This window comes from Chiloscyllium plagiosum, unplaced genomic scaffold (genome assembly GCF_037043375.1).
Source record: "Chiloscyllium plagiosum isolate Xiang-an unplaced genomic scaffold, Cpla_swu_hap1 HiC_scaffold_20, whole genome shotgun sequence".
NCBI classification, from domain to species: Eukaryota; Metazoa; Chordata; class Chondrichthyes; order Orectolobiformes; family Hemiscylliidae; genus Chiloscyllium; species Chiloscyllium plagiosum.
The window spans coordinates 25,471,377-25,488,490 of NW_028270158.1; the positions used below are offsets into that span (position 1 = coordinate 25,471,377).

At 42.1% G+C, this 17,114-nt stretch overlaps 1 protein-coding gene across 2 annotated transcripts in view; it reads right to left on the reverse strand.

The window, feature by feature from the left end:
- The window catches only part of micall2a (mical-like 2a), a 96,006-nt gene that overhangs the window by 14,504 nt on the left and 64,388 nt on the right, over nucleotides 1-17,114 (reverse strand). For both annotated transcript variants that reach the window (XM_043711848.2, XM_087997721.1), the window contains 2 exons: nucleotides 16,197-16,296; nucleotides 2,520-3,016 (listed from right to left, as the gene is read on the reverse strand). In XM_043711848.2, the coding sequence (XP_043567783.2) occupies nucleotides 2,520-3,016; nucleotides 16,197-16,296 (597 nt within the window). The remainder of the gene's footprint in view (nucleotides 1-2,519; nucleotides 3,017-16,196; nucleotides 16,297-17,114) is intronic.

A 17,114-nucleotide genomic window follows, 5' to 3' on the forward strand; every position in this document is an offset into this window, starting at 1 on the left:
GGATGCTACGTGGCTTGACAGGGTAATTGCAGGTGGTGGTGTTCCCTCGCTTTTATTGCCTTATCCTTCTGGTAGTAGAGGTCACAGGGTTGGAAAGTACAGCTGAAAGAATGCATCTGTAGGTGGTAAGCTGCTGCAGCTGTGAGTGAGCGGTGGAGGGAGTAAGTGTTGAATGTGATGGCTTGGTATGTAGATCAAACAGGTCTCTTTGTCCTGGATGATGTCAAACTTCTTTGAGTGTTGTTGAAAGTATGTGCATCCAAGCAAGTGCAGAGTACTTTGTGGCTTTGAGGAGTAAGTAGGTGAATTACTCACCACAGAAATAAAAGTATTGACCGGCTGTGTTGCCAATGTTTATATGGCTGGTCCAGTTAAGTTTCAGATCAATGGTAATCCATAATGGTATAATGATGACAGGGAGAAATCAAGGATGTTAATGATGGTCTGGCGATGGAGGAGGCCAAGGACCTGGAGTGGCAACAACCAACCCAACCGCCCCGTGGCTGAACACTTTAGCTCCCCCTTCCACTCCGCCAAGGACATGCAAGTCCTTGGCCTCCTCCATCGCCAGACCATGGCAACATGACGTCTGGAAGAAGAACGCCTCATCTTCCGCCTAGGAACCCTCCAACCACAGGGGATGAATGCAGATTTCTCCAGCTTCCTCATTTCCCCTCCCCCCACCTTATCTCAGACCCAACCCTCAGACTCAGCACCGTCTTCTTGACCTGCAATCTTCTTCTCGACCCCTCTCCGGCCTATCACCCTCACCTTAACCTCCTTCCACCTATCGCATTCCTAACGCCCCTCCCCCAAGTCCCTCCTCCCTACCTTTTATCTTAGCCTGCTTGGCACACCCTCCTCATTCCTGAAGAAGGGCTTATGCCCGAAACGTCGATTCTCCTGCTCCTTGGATGCTGCCTGACCTGCTGCGCTTTTCCAGCAACACATTTTTCAGCTGGATATCAACCAGATCTTGTTGCATTTGGATATGGGCTGCTTCAGTCTCTCAGGTGTCGGGAATTGTTCAGTGAACATCTCTGCTTCAGATCTTACAACAGAGGAAAGGTCATTGATGAAGCAGCTGAAGATGGTTGGGCCCAGGGTTTCAGTACCCTGATAAACTTCTGCAGAGATGTCCTGGAGCTGAGATGGCTCATGAACAAAACTCTTTTGCACAGCAGGTGCTTAAGATCTGGCGTGCCCTGTCTGACAGTGTGGTGGCAGCAGTATCAAGGAGGTTTTGAAAACAGAATTGGACTATTATCTGAAGAGAAAAACATTGCAGGGCTGTTACAAAATGGCAGGGGAGCAGGACATACTGCGATGCTCTTGCAGAGGGCCAGCATGATCAAATTGGGCTGAATGATCTCCATAACCATTGCATGATTTTATAATTGGTTTTCGACATGACAACCATCTTCTTCTGTGCTCAACGTGACTTCAACTAGTTGAGAGTTTTCTCATGACTCCCATCAAGTTCAGTTTATTAAGAGTCCCTTAAAGTAATACTTGGTTACATGCTGCTTTGAGGCCGAGGGCAATCATCCTCAACTCAGCCGGTTTTTAGGAATAAAGGACCCAAGGTATGGTGAAGAAATTAAGATACACAGCAACCATTATCTCAATGAACAGCAGAATACCAATCTGCAGGGTCACCTCTTCCTATTCCAGTAAATCTTGCCAGAATGGAATGAGAAAGGTCAACAAAGCTTTATAATTTTCCTCTTTTCTCTAGGCCTTGCCCTCCACTCCCCTTAGCTCTGAAATCTCTTCTAAATGTACAGTCTTCCCATCCTTCCAACTCTATCATCTTGTATCTCCTTAACTTTAATCACACCACCATTGGTGTTCATGCCTTAATCTTCCTTGGCCTAACTTTTCACCTTAAATCAACGCGATGCTTTTCTTCTTCAAGACACTCCTTAGATGCTTCCTCCTTTGTTGCAGTACCTCTTGTGGCTTGGTGTCAAATTTTGTTTGAGAATCGCTCCTCAGGAGGTTCTACTATGTTAAAGTACTCTACAAATGCAGTGTCGTTGTTGAGCTTTTTAACTGGTACTGAGGTTTCCTTAGTAACCAACCTGATCTTCATTCAACAAGAGTAATAACACAAAAGCAATCAGGCTCTCTAATTTTCCCTTTAATCCTGTGACATAGCATTGCTTTGAGTAAAATGTGTAGCATAATTATCACTGCTTAATTATAAAATAAACGCCAGGCATACCCTATAAAAGCTGAACTGCACTCATTGAAAGAGAGAGATTTAAGTATGAAAATGAGATTTGTTAATAAATAGCTTCCCCAATGATTCTCTTGTTGAAGATCAAAGGTGTCGGCATTGTGCTTTAAGAAATATTACCAAAATATGCCAATTTTCATGTGCAGATTAGCTCCATCATCAAATTGACTTTCTGTTATAATCTGTACTCCTGGTATAATGAAAGGTAATGAATGCAGAGCAGTATTAGCTGAGGTGCAGCTTTTGGCAGTAGAATTTTGTGCAGGGACATACTGACCTGTCTCAGTGGCTGATTTGCCTTGGACCCAGCTCTGTCTCCCTGGTGATTCCTCCGTGACCTGGTCTAATGCAGGTTGATGGCTACTCCCAAAACCCTGTGGCCTCCTTGTGTCCTTCTCAAAGGGGGACACTGCGACAGGGCTCTTGTCTATTGGAGACTGGATGCCATCCTTTACTCCTGCCAACAGTTCTGCGGCTGGTTTGAGCACCCTCTTCTGCTGTGTGGAGTGGAACGTTTTGGCTTCGGTCCCAGATACCCCTTTGGCGGGGGAAACAGGAGAGGTGGAGACTGTTGTGTTGCTGGGATTATGGATAGAGAATGTAACCGCTATCTGTTTCCCACCGCCTGTGCTGGGCGAACTTGGAGTCCAATTGCTGCCTGCAGCTGTCTTGGGTGTAGAGGGAGTGTTTCCTGTGTTGCCAAATGCACTTGGCTTTTTAATATCCACGTTAATGGATGAACTGTGCATTTGTTTGATGTCTGTGGATCCAAAGCTAAAAACAAAAATATCAAATTTAAATTGATTACGTAAATTCTAATAACGCACACATCAGGTGTCAAATCACACTGCACACATCACACCTCGCCATAGGAATCTACAGGCAGGGCAAAACCACTCAGCCTGAAATCTGTTTCACCATTCCATCTCGACATTAATGCCACGTATCCCCTTTGGTTGCAGAACCCTGAAACTGCAAGCCCACAAAATCTTGTCTGTCTCGGTTTGAAATATGTCCAACGATCCCTGGAGCTCAGCAGCTTTTCGGGGAAGAGTTCCAGATTTCCACTACCTCACTCCTGCACAATCTGAACCGAGATAGAAAAGAAAAGTAGAGCCAGATTTTCCGAGGAATGGTAACCAGAGGCTCTGCATTTCTGAGAGGAGGTTCCGATCAGGACCGTGTCAGAAACACAGAGTCGGACGTGCATTCTGATAGTTGTGCAGAACTGGAGAAAGCAAACCATGCTCCTTTCTCACAGCAATCAGCTGCTGTTTCCTGAAACGTAAAGCTCTAGGATCACAGACACGCACTTTGTTAACTGCTATCAAAGGTTAAGTACATAAGCCAAGTGTGAGGCTAAGGTGCCAGATATGTAGGGAGCCACTCGAAAGAGGTGCCAGAGTGCCAATGAAATAGAATACCAATTAAGTAGGGTGTCAGGTGGGCAACGAATATTTTCTTTCTTTATTCATGCATCACAGGCTGGGCCATCCCTGGTTGCCCTTGAGAAGGTGCTGGTGAGTTTCTTTCTCGATCTACAATGCCGTTACAAAGGGTATTCCACACTGGGTGCAGTGGAAGGGATGGAGGGCAGAGGAAGGGTAAAATGGATGCAGCGGAATGGAAGGTGTGGTCAGCGCTTCCTGGGTTGGGGGGGGGGGGAAGGATAGAGTCAGGTCCAGTGGCAGAGATGAGGGGAAGAAAGCAAGAGATGGAAGTGTCAACCCAGACTGCTGAGAGGTAGGGTCAGTGTGGAGTGAGGGGAGTATCAGGTCAAGAGTTAGACTACATGTTTAATAGTCCAACTTTTCCTGAGTAACTATTTACTTAATTTCGTCTGAGCCCATCAAAGTCTCCAATTTAAATGGAGACTTCTGGAGGATTCTAGGCATAGAGGAACTATCCAGTGGATTCTTAAATTTCCCGGCCAATTCCTTCAGAATCTGCTACAATGAGGATTCCCCAGGGTCCCCATGAGTAACTTCCAGACACATTGGAACGATGGAAAATCTCAACCGTCAGAATTTAAAGCTCAGTTCCTCTGATGAGGAGCCAGCAACTTACAAATAGCTACAATTAACCTCTAAATGCCCTCAAGAGATTAACAATGTGCCTGGGATTGAGAGTTCCAACAGTCACACACAGAAAGGAGAACAGTGACCTTAATAATCACGGCGCCATTTATTATGTTCCATGTCTCAGAATGTGCCTAACTCCCTTAGGAAAGAATCTCCAGTTCTGCTTAGTGTCACTTGACCCTCTGTTACATGACCTTAGGCTTTGTCACATGACGTTCTACCTGGAACCACCCCACCCACACCTCTAGTATTGATTGATCCTGGAGGTCAACCTGGAAGGGTTGACAAGCCTATGGGCTGAATTCTTTAACAAATCCTATATATATGTAATTAGTATGCTGAGAAGGCAATGAATCAATCTGTCCTTTTCTACATAACTGACCAGGAATGTGAGCCAAGCTTTGGATTAGGAATTCAAGCAGTATTCACTGTTCAAATGGAAGCCGTCAGTACATTACACAGTAGCACTCCATTTCAATAACACCAAGTTACAGATCAGCGTTAAAAGAATAGTTGGAAGCTAAACTCCTGAAGAAGGGCTCATGCCCGAAACGTCGATTCTCCTGCTCCTTGGATGCTGCCTGACCTGCTGCGCTTTTCCAGCAACACATTTTTAGCTCTAGCAAATGCTATTCAACTATCCCTTTAGTTTTAGGAATCATCCAGTTACAGTGAACTCTTGGGTCCTGTTCAAATTAATGAAAACACGAAACATTAAGCCATGGCTCACTCTCAGTAGAATGTTAATGCTCTTCTCCAGAGAGCTAAGCACAAAATCTAGATCAGGATTGTCACTGACAGCACAGGCCCAATTGAATTAAGCACTAACAGTGAAACAACTTTTATTCCTCATTTTTAACATGTTCATTTAAGTGTTAATAAGTGCAGTTATCAGAGTCTTACAGTGTAATGTGACGTTTGTCTTCTATAGACTGAGAGAAAGAGAAAGAAACATTCCTGCAGAGCTGTGAGGTTCTCCTTCATCCTGTCAGTTATAGATGAATTGAATGAGTCAGAGTGACTTGCAACAATGCATCAGTTATGTAGTTTACATGGTCTGGTGGCCATAAAAAACATTTCTTGAGTAGACCTTCCAGCTGGTCTTTCTCCATCTCTCTGTTTATATATTTGTTTTAATGGTTTATGATCTGGAAATCACTGCCAGATTCAGCAGTAACTTCTAAAAGGAATCTGAAGGGAAATAAATATGCAGAGATGCAGGGAAAGATCATGGGAGTGTGAGCATTTGAATCATCCTTTCAAAAATCTATCACAGACATAATGGGCTGAAGGACCTCCCTATGTGTGATTCTTTGATTCCATATTCAAATTTCTGGGAATAAAATAACTCTGGATTTTTCCAGATCTGAAGCCAAAAATTGTAACTGAATAAACAAACTTGTACAATTGCTGGCATAATCTGACTGCTGACAGGAGAATAGTGAGGCATCACCCTTTTATAAGGACATGACTCAATGGCTTAGTATTAAAGTAAAGGGATGATTAAAGGACTTGTACTACAAATGCAAGAGATAAAGCTAGTACACAGCTGTCAGATTATTTTGCTAGTATCTTAACATAAAATTAATCTATCTACAGATTGAGATGATAGCCTTTCAGCTCATTCCCTGAACGTTGGATTCACATTGCACTTTTTGGGAAGCGTAGCTCGCATTTCTTTAAATAAATATTTAAGAAGGATTACCTCAGTGTTGTCAGTGAAATCCATCCTCTCCACATCACCCTCCCCCTAATAATGCCCGCTCCACCTTCCACTTTTCATTTAAAAGGAAGCACAACTATGCGATTCAAATAAAGGGTACAATTTCAACAAGAATAAATTATAATATATTATAATTATATAATTATTATAATTGTTCTGTAATATGACAACTTAGCTCTCTGGTACATTCAACTCTTTATGAGGCCTACCTTATTGCTACAGTAACATGCAAGTACTCTGTGCTTTCTCTCTGAAGCCACCAGGGTGCAGAAGAGATGTAAAAGCCAGAGGCTACAAACATCGGTTCCATAATGGTGTCAGCACCACAGGAGCCTGAAACAGATGACCTACGATGGTGTAAAAGAAGTATTTCATAGGGGTGAGGAGAAACAATGGTCAGCATGTCAAGAGAGGGCAACCAAATTCTACAAGAACAAAAAACTGTGACCAAGGATGTGCTACTATTCATTAGAACGCTGTGGCAGGATGGCCAGACCAAAGATTCAGTGAATTGGTCAACAACACAAGATGAAGAAAGTCAGGATTGCAGATGCTGGAGAGTCACAGTCAAGAGTGTGGTGCTGGAAAAGCACAGCAGGTCAGGCAGCATCCGAGGAGCAGGAGAATCAACATTTCAGGCATTAGCCCTTATGCCTAAAACGTTGACTCTCCTGCTCCTTAGATGCTGCCTGATGTGCTGTGCTTTTCCAGCACTACACTCTTGACAACAACACTAGATGTATTTCAAAAAAATACACCAGAGACACTTCGATATTGTCAGGAGTACAGCCAGGACTCAGTCAACAATGTCATAGCCGGAGGTCTCAAAGAGAGATGGAAAATCTCATAACTTCTTGTGAAATCTGCTATCTTACAGGATTGTCCAATCAGGAATACACTCTTGTCAACACTAAATGCAGATTAGAAGATAACACTCAGCAAAAAGAAGCAAATACTGTGAACAAGAATGAGCAGGACAAGCCATTTGAGCCCATTCAGGATATTGATAGCAGCAGAACAATCTGGTGAACAAATGTAAATAAGGTAGAACAGTTAATGTCAATGACAAAGCTACTGCTTCCATTGGAGGATGTGAAATAATCTTTACCAGTCAAATAATCACAGAAGGCAACTGATATTATACAACCTAATCAATAAACCAAAATGAAATGTCTGTACATTTCAACCCAGATATACTAGCAGGTTGAGACGAAAGATGTTTCAACAAAATGGAGAGGGCGGCACGGTGGCACAGTGGTTAGCACTGGCTGCCGCACAGCGCCAGAGACCTGGGTTCAATTCCCGCCTCAGGCGACTGACTGTGTGGAGTTTGCACGTTCTCCCCGTGTCTGCGTGGGTTTCCTCCGGGTGCTCCGGTTTCCTCCCACAGTCCAAAGATGTGCAGATCAGGTGAATTGGCCATGCTAAATTGCCCGTAGTGTTAGGTAAGGGGTAAATGTAGGGGTATGGGTGGGTTTCGCTTCGGCGGGTCGGTGTGGACTTGTTGGGCCGAAGGGCCTGTTTCCACACTGTAATGTAATGTAATGTAATGTAATGACTCAGTAAAAACCAATCCAACATCCACAGATTCAGGACACAGTCACAGATAACATGGCTTGCTTTAAGCATCTAATACACAGCAAAAAAAAGTATCTCTTCTAATTAAAAAAAACACATTGTAGCATCCTGGATTTCTGGACCAGGCAAAGGGGAAAGTGTTGTTTCAACAGAGCAGCATTCTTCCACAATGGATATTACTAAGGTTAAAGATTCTCCAGAGGGCATCATGAAGTTAGCAGGGAAGAAATCCTCGGCAAATGTATTTCAGGAGAATAAGATTCCTCCAAGTGAGGTAGTTGATCCACGACTAGGTCTACTAGAAAGAACTTTCTTAGTGAAGGATATTCAAGAAAAATGATCCAAACGTCAGAATGGAGCTCAATCATTCTGGAGCATTCAACCAACCTTCTTCCATGTCTGAAAGCGTGCATTCTGGGAAAAATGTGAAGCATTCAGACTACTTGCTTTTGCCAAGTCACAGTCATGATGGGGGCAGATGGGAATGTGGAGGTTATAATACTATACATACCCAACATTTAAGGGCAGACAAAAGGTCAGACATGTAGGTAAATCTCACAGAAATGCTGAAATAATAGGATAATAAAAGTTGTGTATTCATCGTCCCCAATCTTAATTGTGATAGACAAAATGTGAAAGGCTTACAGGGGGCAGAATTCCTAAACTGTCTCCAGGACAGCTTTTTAAGCCAGCACATAGAAAGAGTGGGGGTAGCACTGGACTTAATTTCATGTGGCAGTGGGAGAGCATGGTAGTGACAGTGACCATAATTCAGTAGGATTTAAGGTCAGTCTGGAGAGGAATAGAGATGGACTGAAGTAAAGGTTGTGAATTGAGGGAAGGACAATGTTAATAAGACAAAATTTGGCTAAAGTGGACCAGGAGCAACTACTTCCATTAAAATCCACATTAGAGGTGAAGGAGGCATTGCAAAGCTAACAGTGAGAGTATAGGGCCAATGTGTTCCTGTAAAGGTGAGTGGGTGGGACCAACAGATCAAGAGAATCCTGGATGTCATTGAATGTATGGAATTCATTCAGAGGTTATAAAAAAAGAAACTTCTGGTAGATGCCAAAGCCTCAAAACAGCAGATGTCCTAGAGGCATAGAGAAAATACAGGGGATTTCTTAACAAATATTAGGAGGTTGAAGAAGGCACATGAAAAGACACTGACAGGTAACTTTACATTAAATTCAAAGAGTTTTTTGAAGTATTTAGAGACAAAAGACTAATCAGGGAAAGAAACATTAGGGACCAAAGTAACAATCTGTGTATGCAACCAAAGACATAACCACGGTTTTAAAAGAGTACTTTGCATCTGCAATCACGGACAGAGGAGGACAATGTAGGTATAGAGTTCAGGGAGGGCGCTGTGATATACTTGAACAAATTAGCATTGAGAAGGAGGAGGTAGTATTGTTCTACCAGGCTTGCTAGTGGATAAATCCACAGGCCTAGATGAGATGTATCCCAGGCTGCCTTGGGAGGCGATTGCAAGGGTTCTGATACTAATTTTCAAATCTTCTCTGAACACAGGAGAAATGTCAGAGGATGATACGACAGCAATGTAGAAACATTAGTCAAGAAGAGTGGTATGGGTAAACCAGGATAGGCCAGTGAGCTTAACATTAGCAATAGAAAATCTGGAAAAAATTCTCAGGAGTGGAATTAATCTCCACTTGGAGAGGCAAGGATTAATCAATGATAGTCGACATAGCTTTGTCAGAGGGGCATCTTGTCAAACACATCTGATTGAACCTTTCCAAGAAGTGACTGGGTATATAAATGAGGGTAATGCAGTTGATGTAGTCTACATGGATCTCAGTGAGATGTTTGACAATGTCTCAGAAGGCAGACTGTTTAAGAAGCTAAGAGCCCAGGGGATCCAGGACAATTTGGCAAGTTGGATCTAACAATGACAAAAAAAAAGTGGCAAGAAGCAGAGGATGATAGTCAAAGGATGATTGTTGTAACTGGAAGCCTTTCTCCAGCAGCTTACTATAGAGTTCAGTGCTGTTTGTGTGTACAGCAATGATCTAGTCATGAATTTAGGAGGTATGGTCAGTGCATTTGCAGATGACATGAAAATTGTTGAGTGATAACAAGTGAGGAGGAAAGCCTTAGCTGACAGGATGATATAGATGGGCTGGTCAGATGGGCCGAACCATTGCAAATGGAATTAATCCTGAAAAAAGTAATTTGGTGCATTTATGAGGGAATAATGAGGCAAGGAAAATGGTAGGACCCTATAAAGTACAGAGGAACAGAGGGATGTTGGCACGAATTTCTACAGATCACTGAAGTCATCAGGAGAAGCACAGAAGGTGGTTAAGAAAACATATGGGAGTCTTGCCCTTATTGATCAGGTGTTGATCACAAGAGCAAGGATGTTACAATGGAGCTGTGTATAATACTAGTTAGGCCAAAGATGAAGTAGTGTGTGTAGTTCTTGTGATTACACTACAGGAAAGACGTGATTGTGCTGGAGAGGAGATTCACCATGATGTTGCCAGGTTGGAACAATTCAGCTATGAAGAGAGATTAGATAGGCTGGAGCTGTTTTCCTTAAAGCAGAGAGGGGGACCTGATTAAGATGTACAAAATTATAAAGGGCATAGGGTCGATAGGAAGAAACATTTCCTATCAGTACAGTAGTCAATAATCAGAGAGAACTGTTTTAAGGAGCAAGAGTTTTGGAGAGCATTTGATGAAAACTTTTTTTTTCTCCCAGAGGATATGGATATCTGGAACTCACTGTCTAGAGATGGCAACCCGCAGGACATTTAAGGATTATTTAGATGGTCACTTGAAACTCCATAGTATACAAGGCTACAGACTAAGTGCTGGAAAATGGGATGAGAACAGATGAATGTTTGATGACAGGCATGGACCTGGTGGCTAAAAGGCCTCTTTCTATTGTAAAAGCACAATGACTCTCTGACCTATGCTCCAGTACTCACTGAGGGACGTTTACACGTTTGTGGTCGTTTGCCATATCATCCACAAATTGATTCTCATTTGGCACCTCCCTTCCCTCCAGGCCTTCAAAGGGACAACTCAGGAAGAGGAAGGGAGGTAACCATGGATCACTTTGCTATGGGTGGGATGTCAGTGAACAACTATACAGATTCCAGTTCCAGGAAACTTCAATGCCATTTCACTGTAGCTTCACAATTCCTGACCATCCCATCCTTCCTCTCTGCACCAACACAGCAACCCCTTGGTCACCTGTCACGTTACGGGGCATGCCTCGAGAGCTTTCTAGTCTCCTGTGGAGGCAAAGGCCTGGACTTCAAAGGCCCCTTCAGACCGAACTATCCATCGAAGGAACTGGGGGCAGGAACAATTTGAGCGCACCAACTCCAGAAGACACATGCTCAGCAGACCATTTAGAAGGACCCATCCTAGTTCACTGGCAATCATTCCAGTTGTTTGAGAAGCTGCATCCCTGTTGGACATGTGGCCAAGCAGCAGTACATTTCACAACGGGCTGCACCCTCTCATCAAGTAGATAAGCAAGTTGCATAAAGTTTAGGACCAGGCACTGGGTAATTCCATATCACAAATCCCTAACCAGATCATGGACCTAATTGAATTCTTCCTCCCAGAGTGAACCCCTAGTGCAGCCCATTGGCTGGCACAGACTAAACATCCAAACACTCAGCAAGCCTAATTCTGTTCTGGGATCAGGCATCTTTATTTTTATTACATTTATTCAATGTAAAGCACATTTACAACATCATTTGTGCCACATAATTATGCTGTTACCAGTTTTTAGCTACAGGAATTAAAGCAGTCATTAAAGACATTAATAGCATTGTTATTATTCAGTTATGCAGTAGTCACTGTTAATTTCTGCAGCTAATAAATGGTGAAGGGTTGACTGTACAATATAACAGAATGATAACAATGTTGTTAATGTCTTTAATAATGACTTTAATTTCTGAAACTAATAAATGGTAAAGTTCAAATAGTCGCCCATGATAGATATGAATCTACTGCATTTCAAAACTGGTCATAAAATGCCATCCTTAAATTTATTTCTGAGTAGCAAATCCACAAAGTCTGATAATACTCTGTGCACATCAGCAGTGGTGCCTGCTTCAAAGTGGTTCTCAAAGCTCAGGGCTAAATAGTCCTCTGGTTTGCAGCCACTTCTATATTAACGTCAAAGTCAAGGCCACTTTCCTTGAAACAACACAAGTGCTGGGGGCAAGAGTCTAAATGGAGTGAGAAAAGCAGGACAAAATCATTCAAAATAATGAGACTTCAAAGGAAAATGGCCAAACTCTAGCTGCTCAGCACAATCCTCCACATCTTTTTTTTTCTCCAATTTAAAGATTTTAAGAAAGGCCGATGTTCTGATCACTGTAGACGGGGTAACAAAAGTGATTCAGACTGCAGCAATCTGAGGATTCAGGCCTGCAGAGATTTCCTTCAGAATTAAATCAGATACAAGCTCCTCATTAGCTGAATAAAATGGGAATCCTACCTGCAACGCATGTGTAAAAAGGAGGGAAGATCTTCTGCAAGATATACAAACTAAACAATTTTAATGATCATGATTGTTAACAATATTGGACTGAAGACCAGGTCAGTCAGTCCTGATGAGATTGGGTGGGGTTAAGTTGGATCTGATTGTTTGAATGTTAGTAGGGAACATCCATCTGAGCCACAATTCAGTAAGCCTTGAGTTAATATCTCATCCAAAAGGTGGGAGTTCCAACAGTACACCATTCTCTCGGTACTGCACTGAAATGCCAGCCTAAGGATGTGCTGGCAAAGGTTTCGGGTTAGGGTCAGGGTTGACCTACATGGTGCTAAGTCCATGTAAACTGGATGTAAACCCACAAAGAAAATATCTGCAGAGTCATATGGAAAGATCGAGGGAGCAGAACTCATAAGGCATCTCTTTCAAAAATCTAGAATAGGCATGATGGATTTAATGGCCTCCTCCATGCTACATCATTTTATGACTCTAAGATTTAAAAAATGCAATTAAGAGCAAGACAAGGCTACAGTGAGTGGGGAACACAGATAAAATATTTAATACAGGTTTAAATTATTGGTTTTGAAGGTTCTGAGTGATTCCAACTATTTCTCAGAGCAACGAGGTTAGAGACCTTGCTGATTTATTGGAACACTGTAGCAGGCCTGGGGTGGAGATGTTAGCATGGGATGATCCCTGTGTAATGCTGCCAATGGAGGGGAAGGGTAGAGTTTGTTTGGTAGCAGTTTCCTGCTGGAGATAGTGCAAATGGGAAGGAATGCTCACCTCCAGTACGATATGACCACCAAACATATCTTCCCCTCCCTCTCTTGTCAGCATTCTGCAGGGACCTTTCCCTCTGCAACACCATGGTCCACTCTTCCACCACTCTTAATGCTTTCTCACCCTCCAATGGCACTTTCCCATACAATTGGAGGAATAGTACCGCCTCATCATTCACTTCCACTCTTCTCACTGTCTCACCCCCAAACACACCTTTCAGGTGAAGCAGAGTTTTATTGGTACATCTTTCGGTCAAGTCTACTGCATTTGCTGCTCACAACCTTTCCACTGGTGACACCAAACAGACTAGGTTTACCAAACATTTTGCAGAAACACCTCCACTCTGTCCATTGCATGTCCTGGATCTCCCAGCTATCTGCCATTTCAACAAACCACCTTGCTGTCTTGGTAACATTTCTATCTTGGGCCAGTGGCAATATTCCAATGAAGCACAACACAAGTTGCAGGAAGAACACCTTATTTCCCATTTGGGCACCTTACAGCCTATAGCACTTAATATTGAGTTCCACAACTTCAGAACATGACCTTTGTACTCCATTTTCCTTACACCTCCACCACTCCTCCCCCCAGCACTTGCATGCCTGCATGCTTTGTTAATTTTGTTGTGGATAGAGTGGACCCATTTCCTCCTTTCCACATCTTCCTTTATACCTTTTTTTAGATCTCTAATTATCCTTTACACCATTTGTACTCCCCTTGTTATGGGCGCCCTCACAGTCTGTTCCATTTGCACCTCCTCCCCCTCTGCCAGTAGCATAAAAAACTGCACTTCCCAGCCCCCCGAAAAAAAGTTGCATTGGACACAAAATGTTAACTCCTACTCTCTCCATGGATACTGCCAGACCTGCTGAGTTTCTCCAGCATTTTCTGTTTCTGTTTTACTGAGGACAAAGGGGCTTTTGAAAATTTCAAATAATTTTGGTCAACTCAACATTGTCCAAATGTTGAGCTAGAACTTCTCAAGAATACTGTTGATGAAACAAATCAAATGTGTGTCATACAATCCTAGTTTGACCACTCCAGTGACCTGACCCCCAAGAAACAGATGCTACGTATGACTGGATGTGGAGATGCTGGAGTTGGACTGGGATGGATAGGATCAAAATGAAATGACACCAGGTTATTGCAATTTCAAATAAACCTGTTAACTATAACCTGGTGTTGTTGGATTTTTGACATTACATATGAATGCAGCACACATTTACACATCTTGTTGCAATAACCCATTCTACTCTCACAATACAGGAACATCAGAAAGTTCATATCCCTCTCCAGGGTTCCTTCACTGAGTCAACAGGCTGGAGATTCACTAGCACCCACTGTATATCCTCCCACAAAGTACAGATTTACCCCCAGAATGAACACAAGAAATCCAGAAAAGTCAATATTCATGATGTTGACATTCAGGTTTGTCAACAGCCAGCATTGCAACACATGGACTATTTGCAAGAAAACAGATTGTCGTTGTGGCAGATGAAAGCTGGTTGCAGTTAGCTGCACAGACAATAACAAGGAGAACTTGCTTGTTAGCACCTTTAATATATCAAGCTGTTCCAAGGTGGTTTATGGGAACATTGTAAAACAACTTTTGAGCCACATAAGGTAATATATTATGAAAAGTGATCAAACATTGTGTATAAAAAAGCAGGTTTTACAGAACATCTGAAAGAAGGAAAGGTGCTAAAATGTTTAGTTTAGGACCTAGACAGCTGATGGCACAGACATTACAGGGCTTGGAGATGCCGGTGTTGGACTGGAGTGTACAAAGTTAAAAATCACACAACACCAGGTTATAGTCCAACAGGTTTAATTGGAAGCACACTAGCTTTCGGAGCGCCACTCCTTCTTCAGGTCGCTCCAAAAGCTAGTGTGCTTCCAATTAAACCTGTTGGACTATAACCTAGTGTTGTGTGATTTTTAACATTACAGGGCAAGTGATTAAAATGGGGATTGCTCATGAGGCCAAAATTGGAGAAATACAGCAATCATATGGAGCTGAAGGGCTGGTGGTGGGTGTGGATATGAAGAAGAATTAAACCATCGAAGGATCTGTGAAAAAGGTTAAGAATTTTAAAAATAAAGACATTATTGGACCGTATGCACTTTAAACTCATGACTATCATTCTACTTAAGGCCAAAGGGAGGCAGCAAGAACTTGGCAAGGAACAATGATAAAGTGGAGCGAATGTGTGCTTTTATATTGCATTTTGCTGTTTTCATCGTCTTCCCTCCTTGTCAAGGTTAACTCATACTAAGTGCTTTAACATGGCAGATGGTGGCCATCTAATGGGCAACCTACCCCCCAAGTAGTCAATCTTCATGTACAAGTCTAGATGGCACACCATTCCATTGCAACATTAGTAAGTTATAAACTAATCCTATCAGAATAACTTTCTATTACTTTCTGCCTCATGTGCTATCTAGCTTTCCCTTAAATGCACCTGTTATTCATCTTAACTGCTCCACATGATAATAAGTTGCACATCCTACCAGTTTTCTGGGTATAGAAATTTATCCCAAACACATATTTAATTTATGAAGGGTGCATTATGTCTTCTGAACTTCCTTACAAATGGAAACATTTCCACATCAACCTCAAACTCCTTCATTGTGTTAAAACAGCTCTCTCTCTCAACCTTCTCTTTCTAGAGAAAGGCATCCCTACAATATCTTTCGCTGATCGAGCAACTTCAAATCACAGTAAAAAAAAATCACATAAGTTTAGTCATGCAAGTTTTTAAAATGAACCTTATTCTGAAAAGGAAGCTTTCCTCTTGATTCTACAATAATGTTGAATAAAATATGTAAGCTTGATTCAATTGCCCATTGAAGAACCAATGAGTTTAGTTGGCTCTCAAGTGCCTGCAGAACTGAATATAATGGATGGGCATAAATTAACACAATGCTGAATCCAAATTTGTACAGTGGCCTCAAACAGGAATGAGGCTTCCTATTCATAAATGCAAAGAGCTTACCAATGTGTGTGTCAGGCACACATTCTGAATATCTATGAGGAAGCCTTTAACAATATGGCAGGCAGCTCACTTTCAGTGTACAATGAGCAGGTACAGAATGCCACCTGCCATACTGGAGGTTTCAGCGCCTATAAAACAAGCATAATCTACATTCTACAAGAATCAAATCTAATTTCCAAAATGAACATTTCTCCTCACAGCACTGAAGCTTCAGCCAGGGCCTGGATCATAGACCAAATCCAGAACACCTCACTGTCGTTCTTCAAAGGCTCAGCTGCCATTCATACCTGTGATGGAAACTCACCTGTGATGCTTTTGGACTGGCTTCAATTTTGACCTCCAGTCAGAGGGAGCGTCTTCTGCCTCTTGCCGAGTAATGATTTGCGGACTGTAGGAAAAATTCCCTGAAGAAGAAACAATAAGTGGCTTGGGTTAACCAACAATCTACAAGTATGACCATTATCTATTCTGTTGTGGAGTCACTACATCCAAAAGAATGCAATCACGTACATTTCACCAAACTCTGCCTGCTATTCCTGCCATCCCAAAATATATTCCCAAATTCTACAGAGTGTTCATCAGAGTTGTTCTCCTCCCCATTTGTTTTGGCTCATATTTTCTTACGTATTTCTCAGGTGCTATAATGCAGGTATCTTTATTTTCTCTTTACAACGAAGCAGAATTCAGGAGTTGAATCTATCCATTTGACTTAACCTTCTATTGCAATTCACGATTTCTCATTACAGCTTCAGAAGGATCACTCCTCCTACTAATCATTCAAAGAAATATATTTTGATAACAACCTTAAATTAGCCTGTAACTAGTCACTATACTTTCCTCTTATTCATTGTTGTGACACAGACAGCATTTAATTGTCCATCCCTAGTTGCCCCTTGTTTGATTTAGGTTTAAAACCTTACATGTAATGATGAATTGTGCTAATGTATAATCGCTCTCGGGTTGCTATGAAGTCAATAAATAAAAGCACAATGAAACAGAAGAGTTCACAAACAACAATTAAAATATTAAAAAAACACCCAAAAATGTTATCCAGTCACAATTCATAGGACGAACAGTGTGATTCTGATGCAGTCATTGGTTTAATTATAGAATCTTATTTATGAGTTGCTTTGGCAGGAACTAAAATAGCTTCACTCATCCATCAGCTGATGGTGAATATTCTACTTGAATTTCTGCCTCCTGTGTGATCAATGTGTTCCTA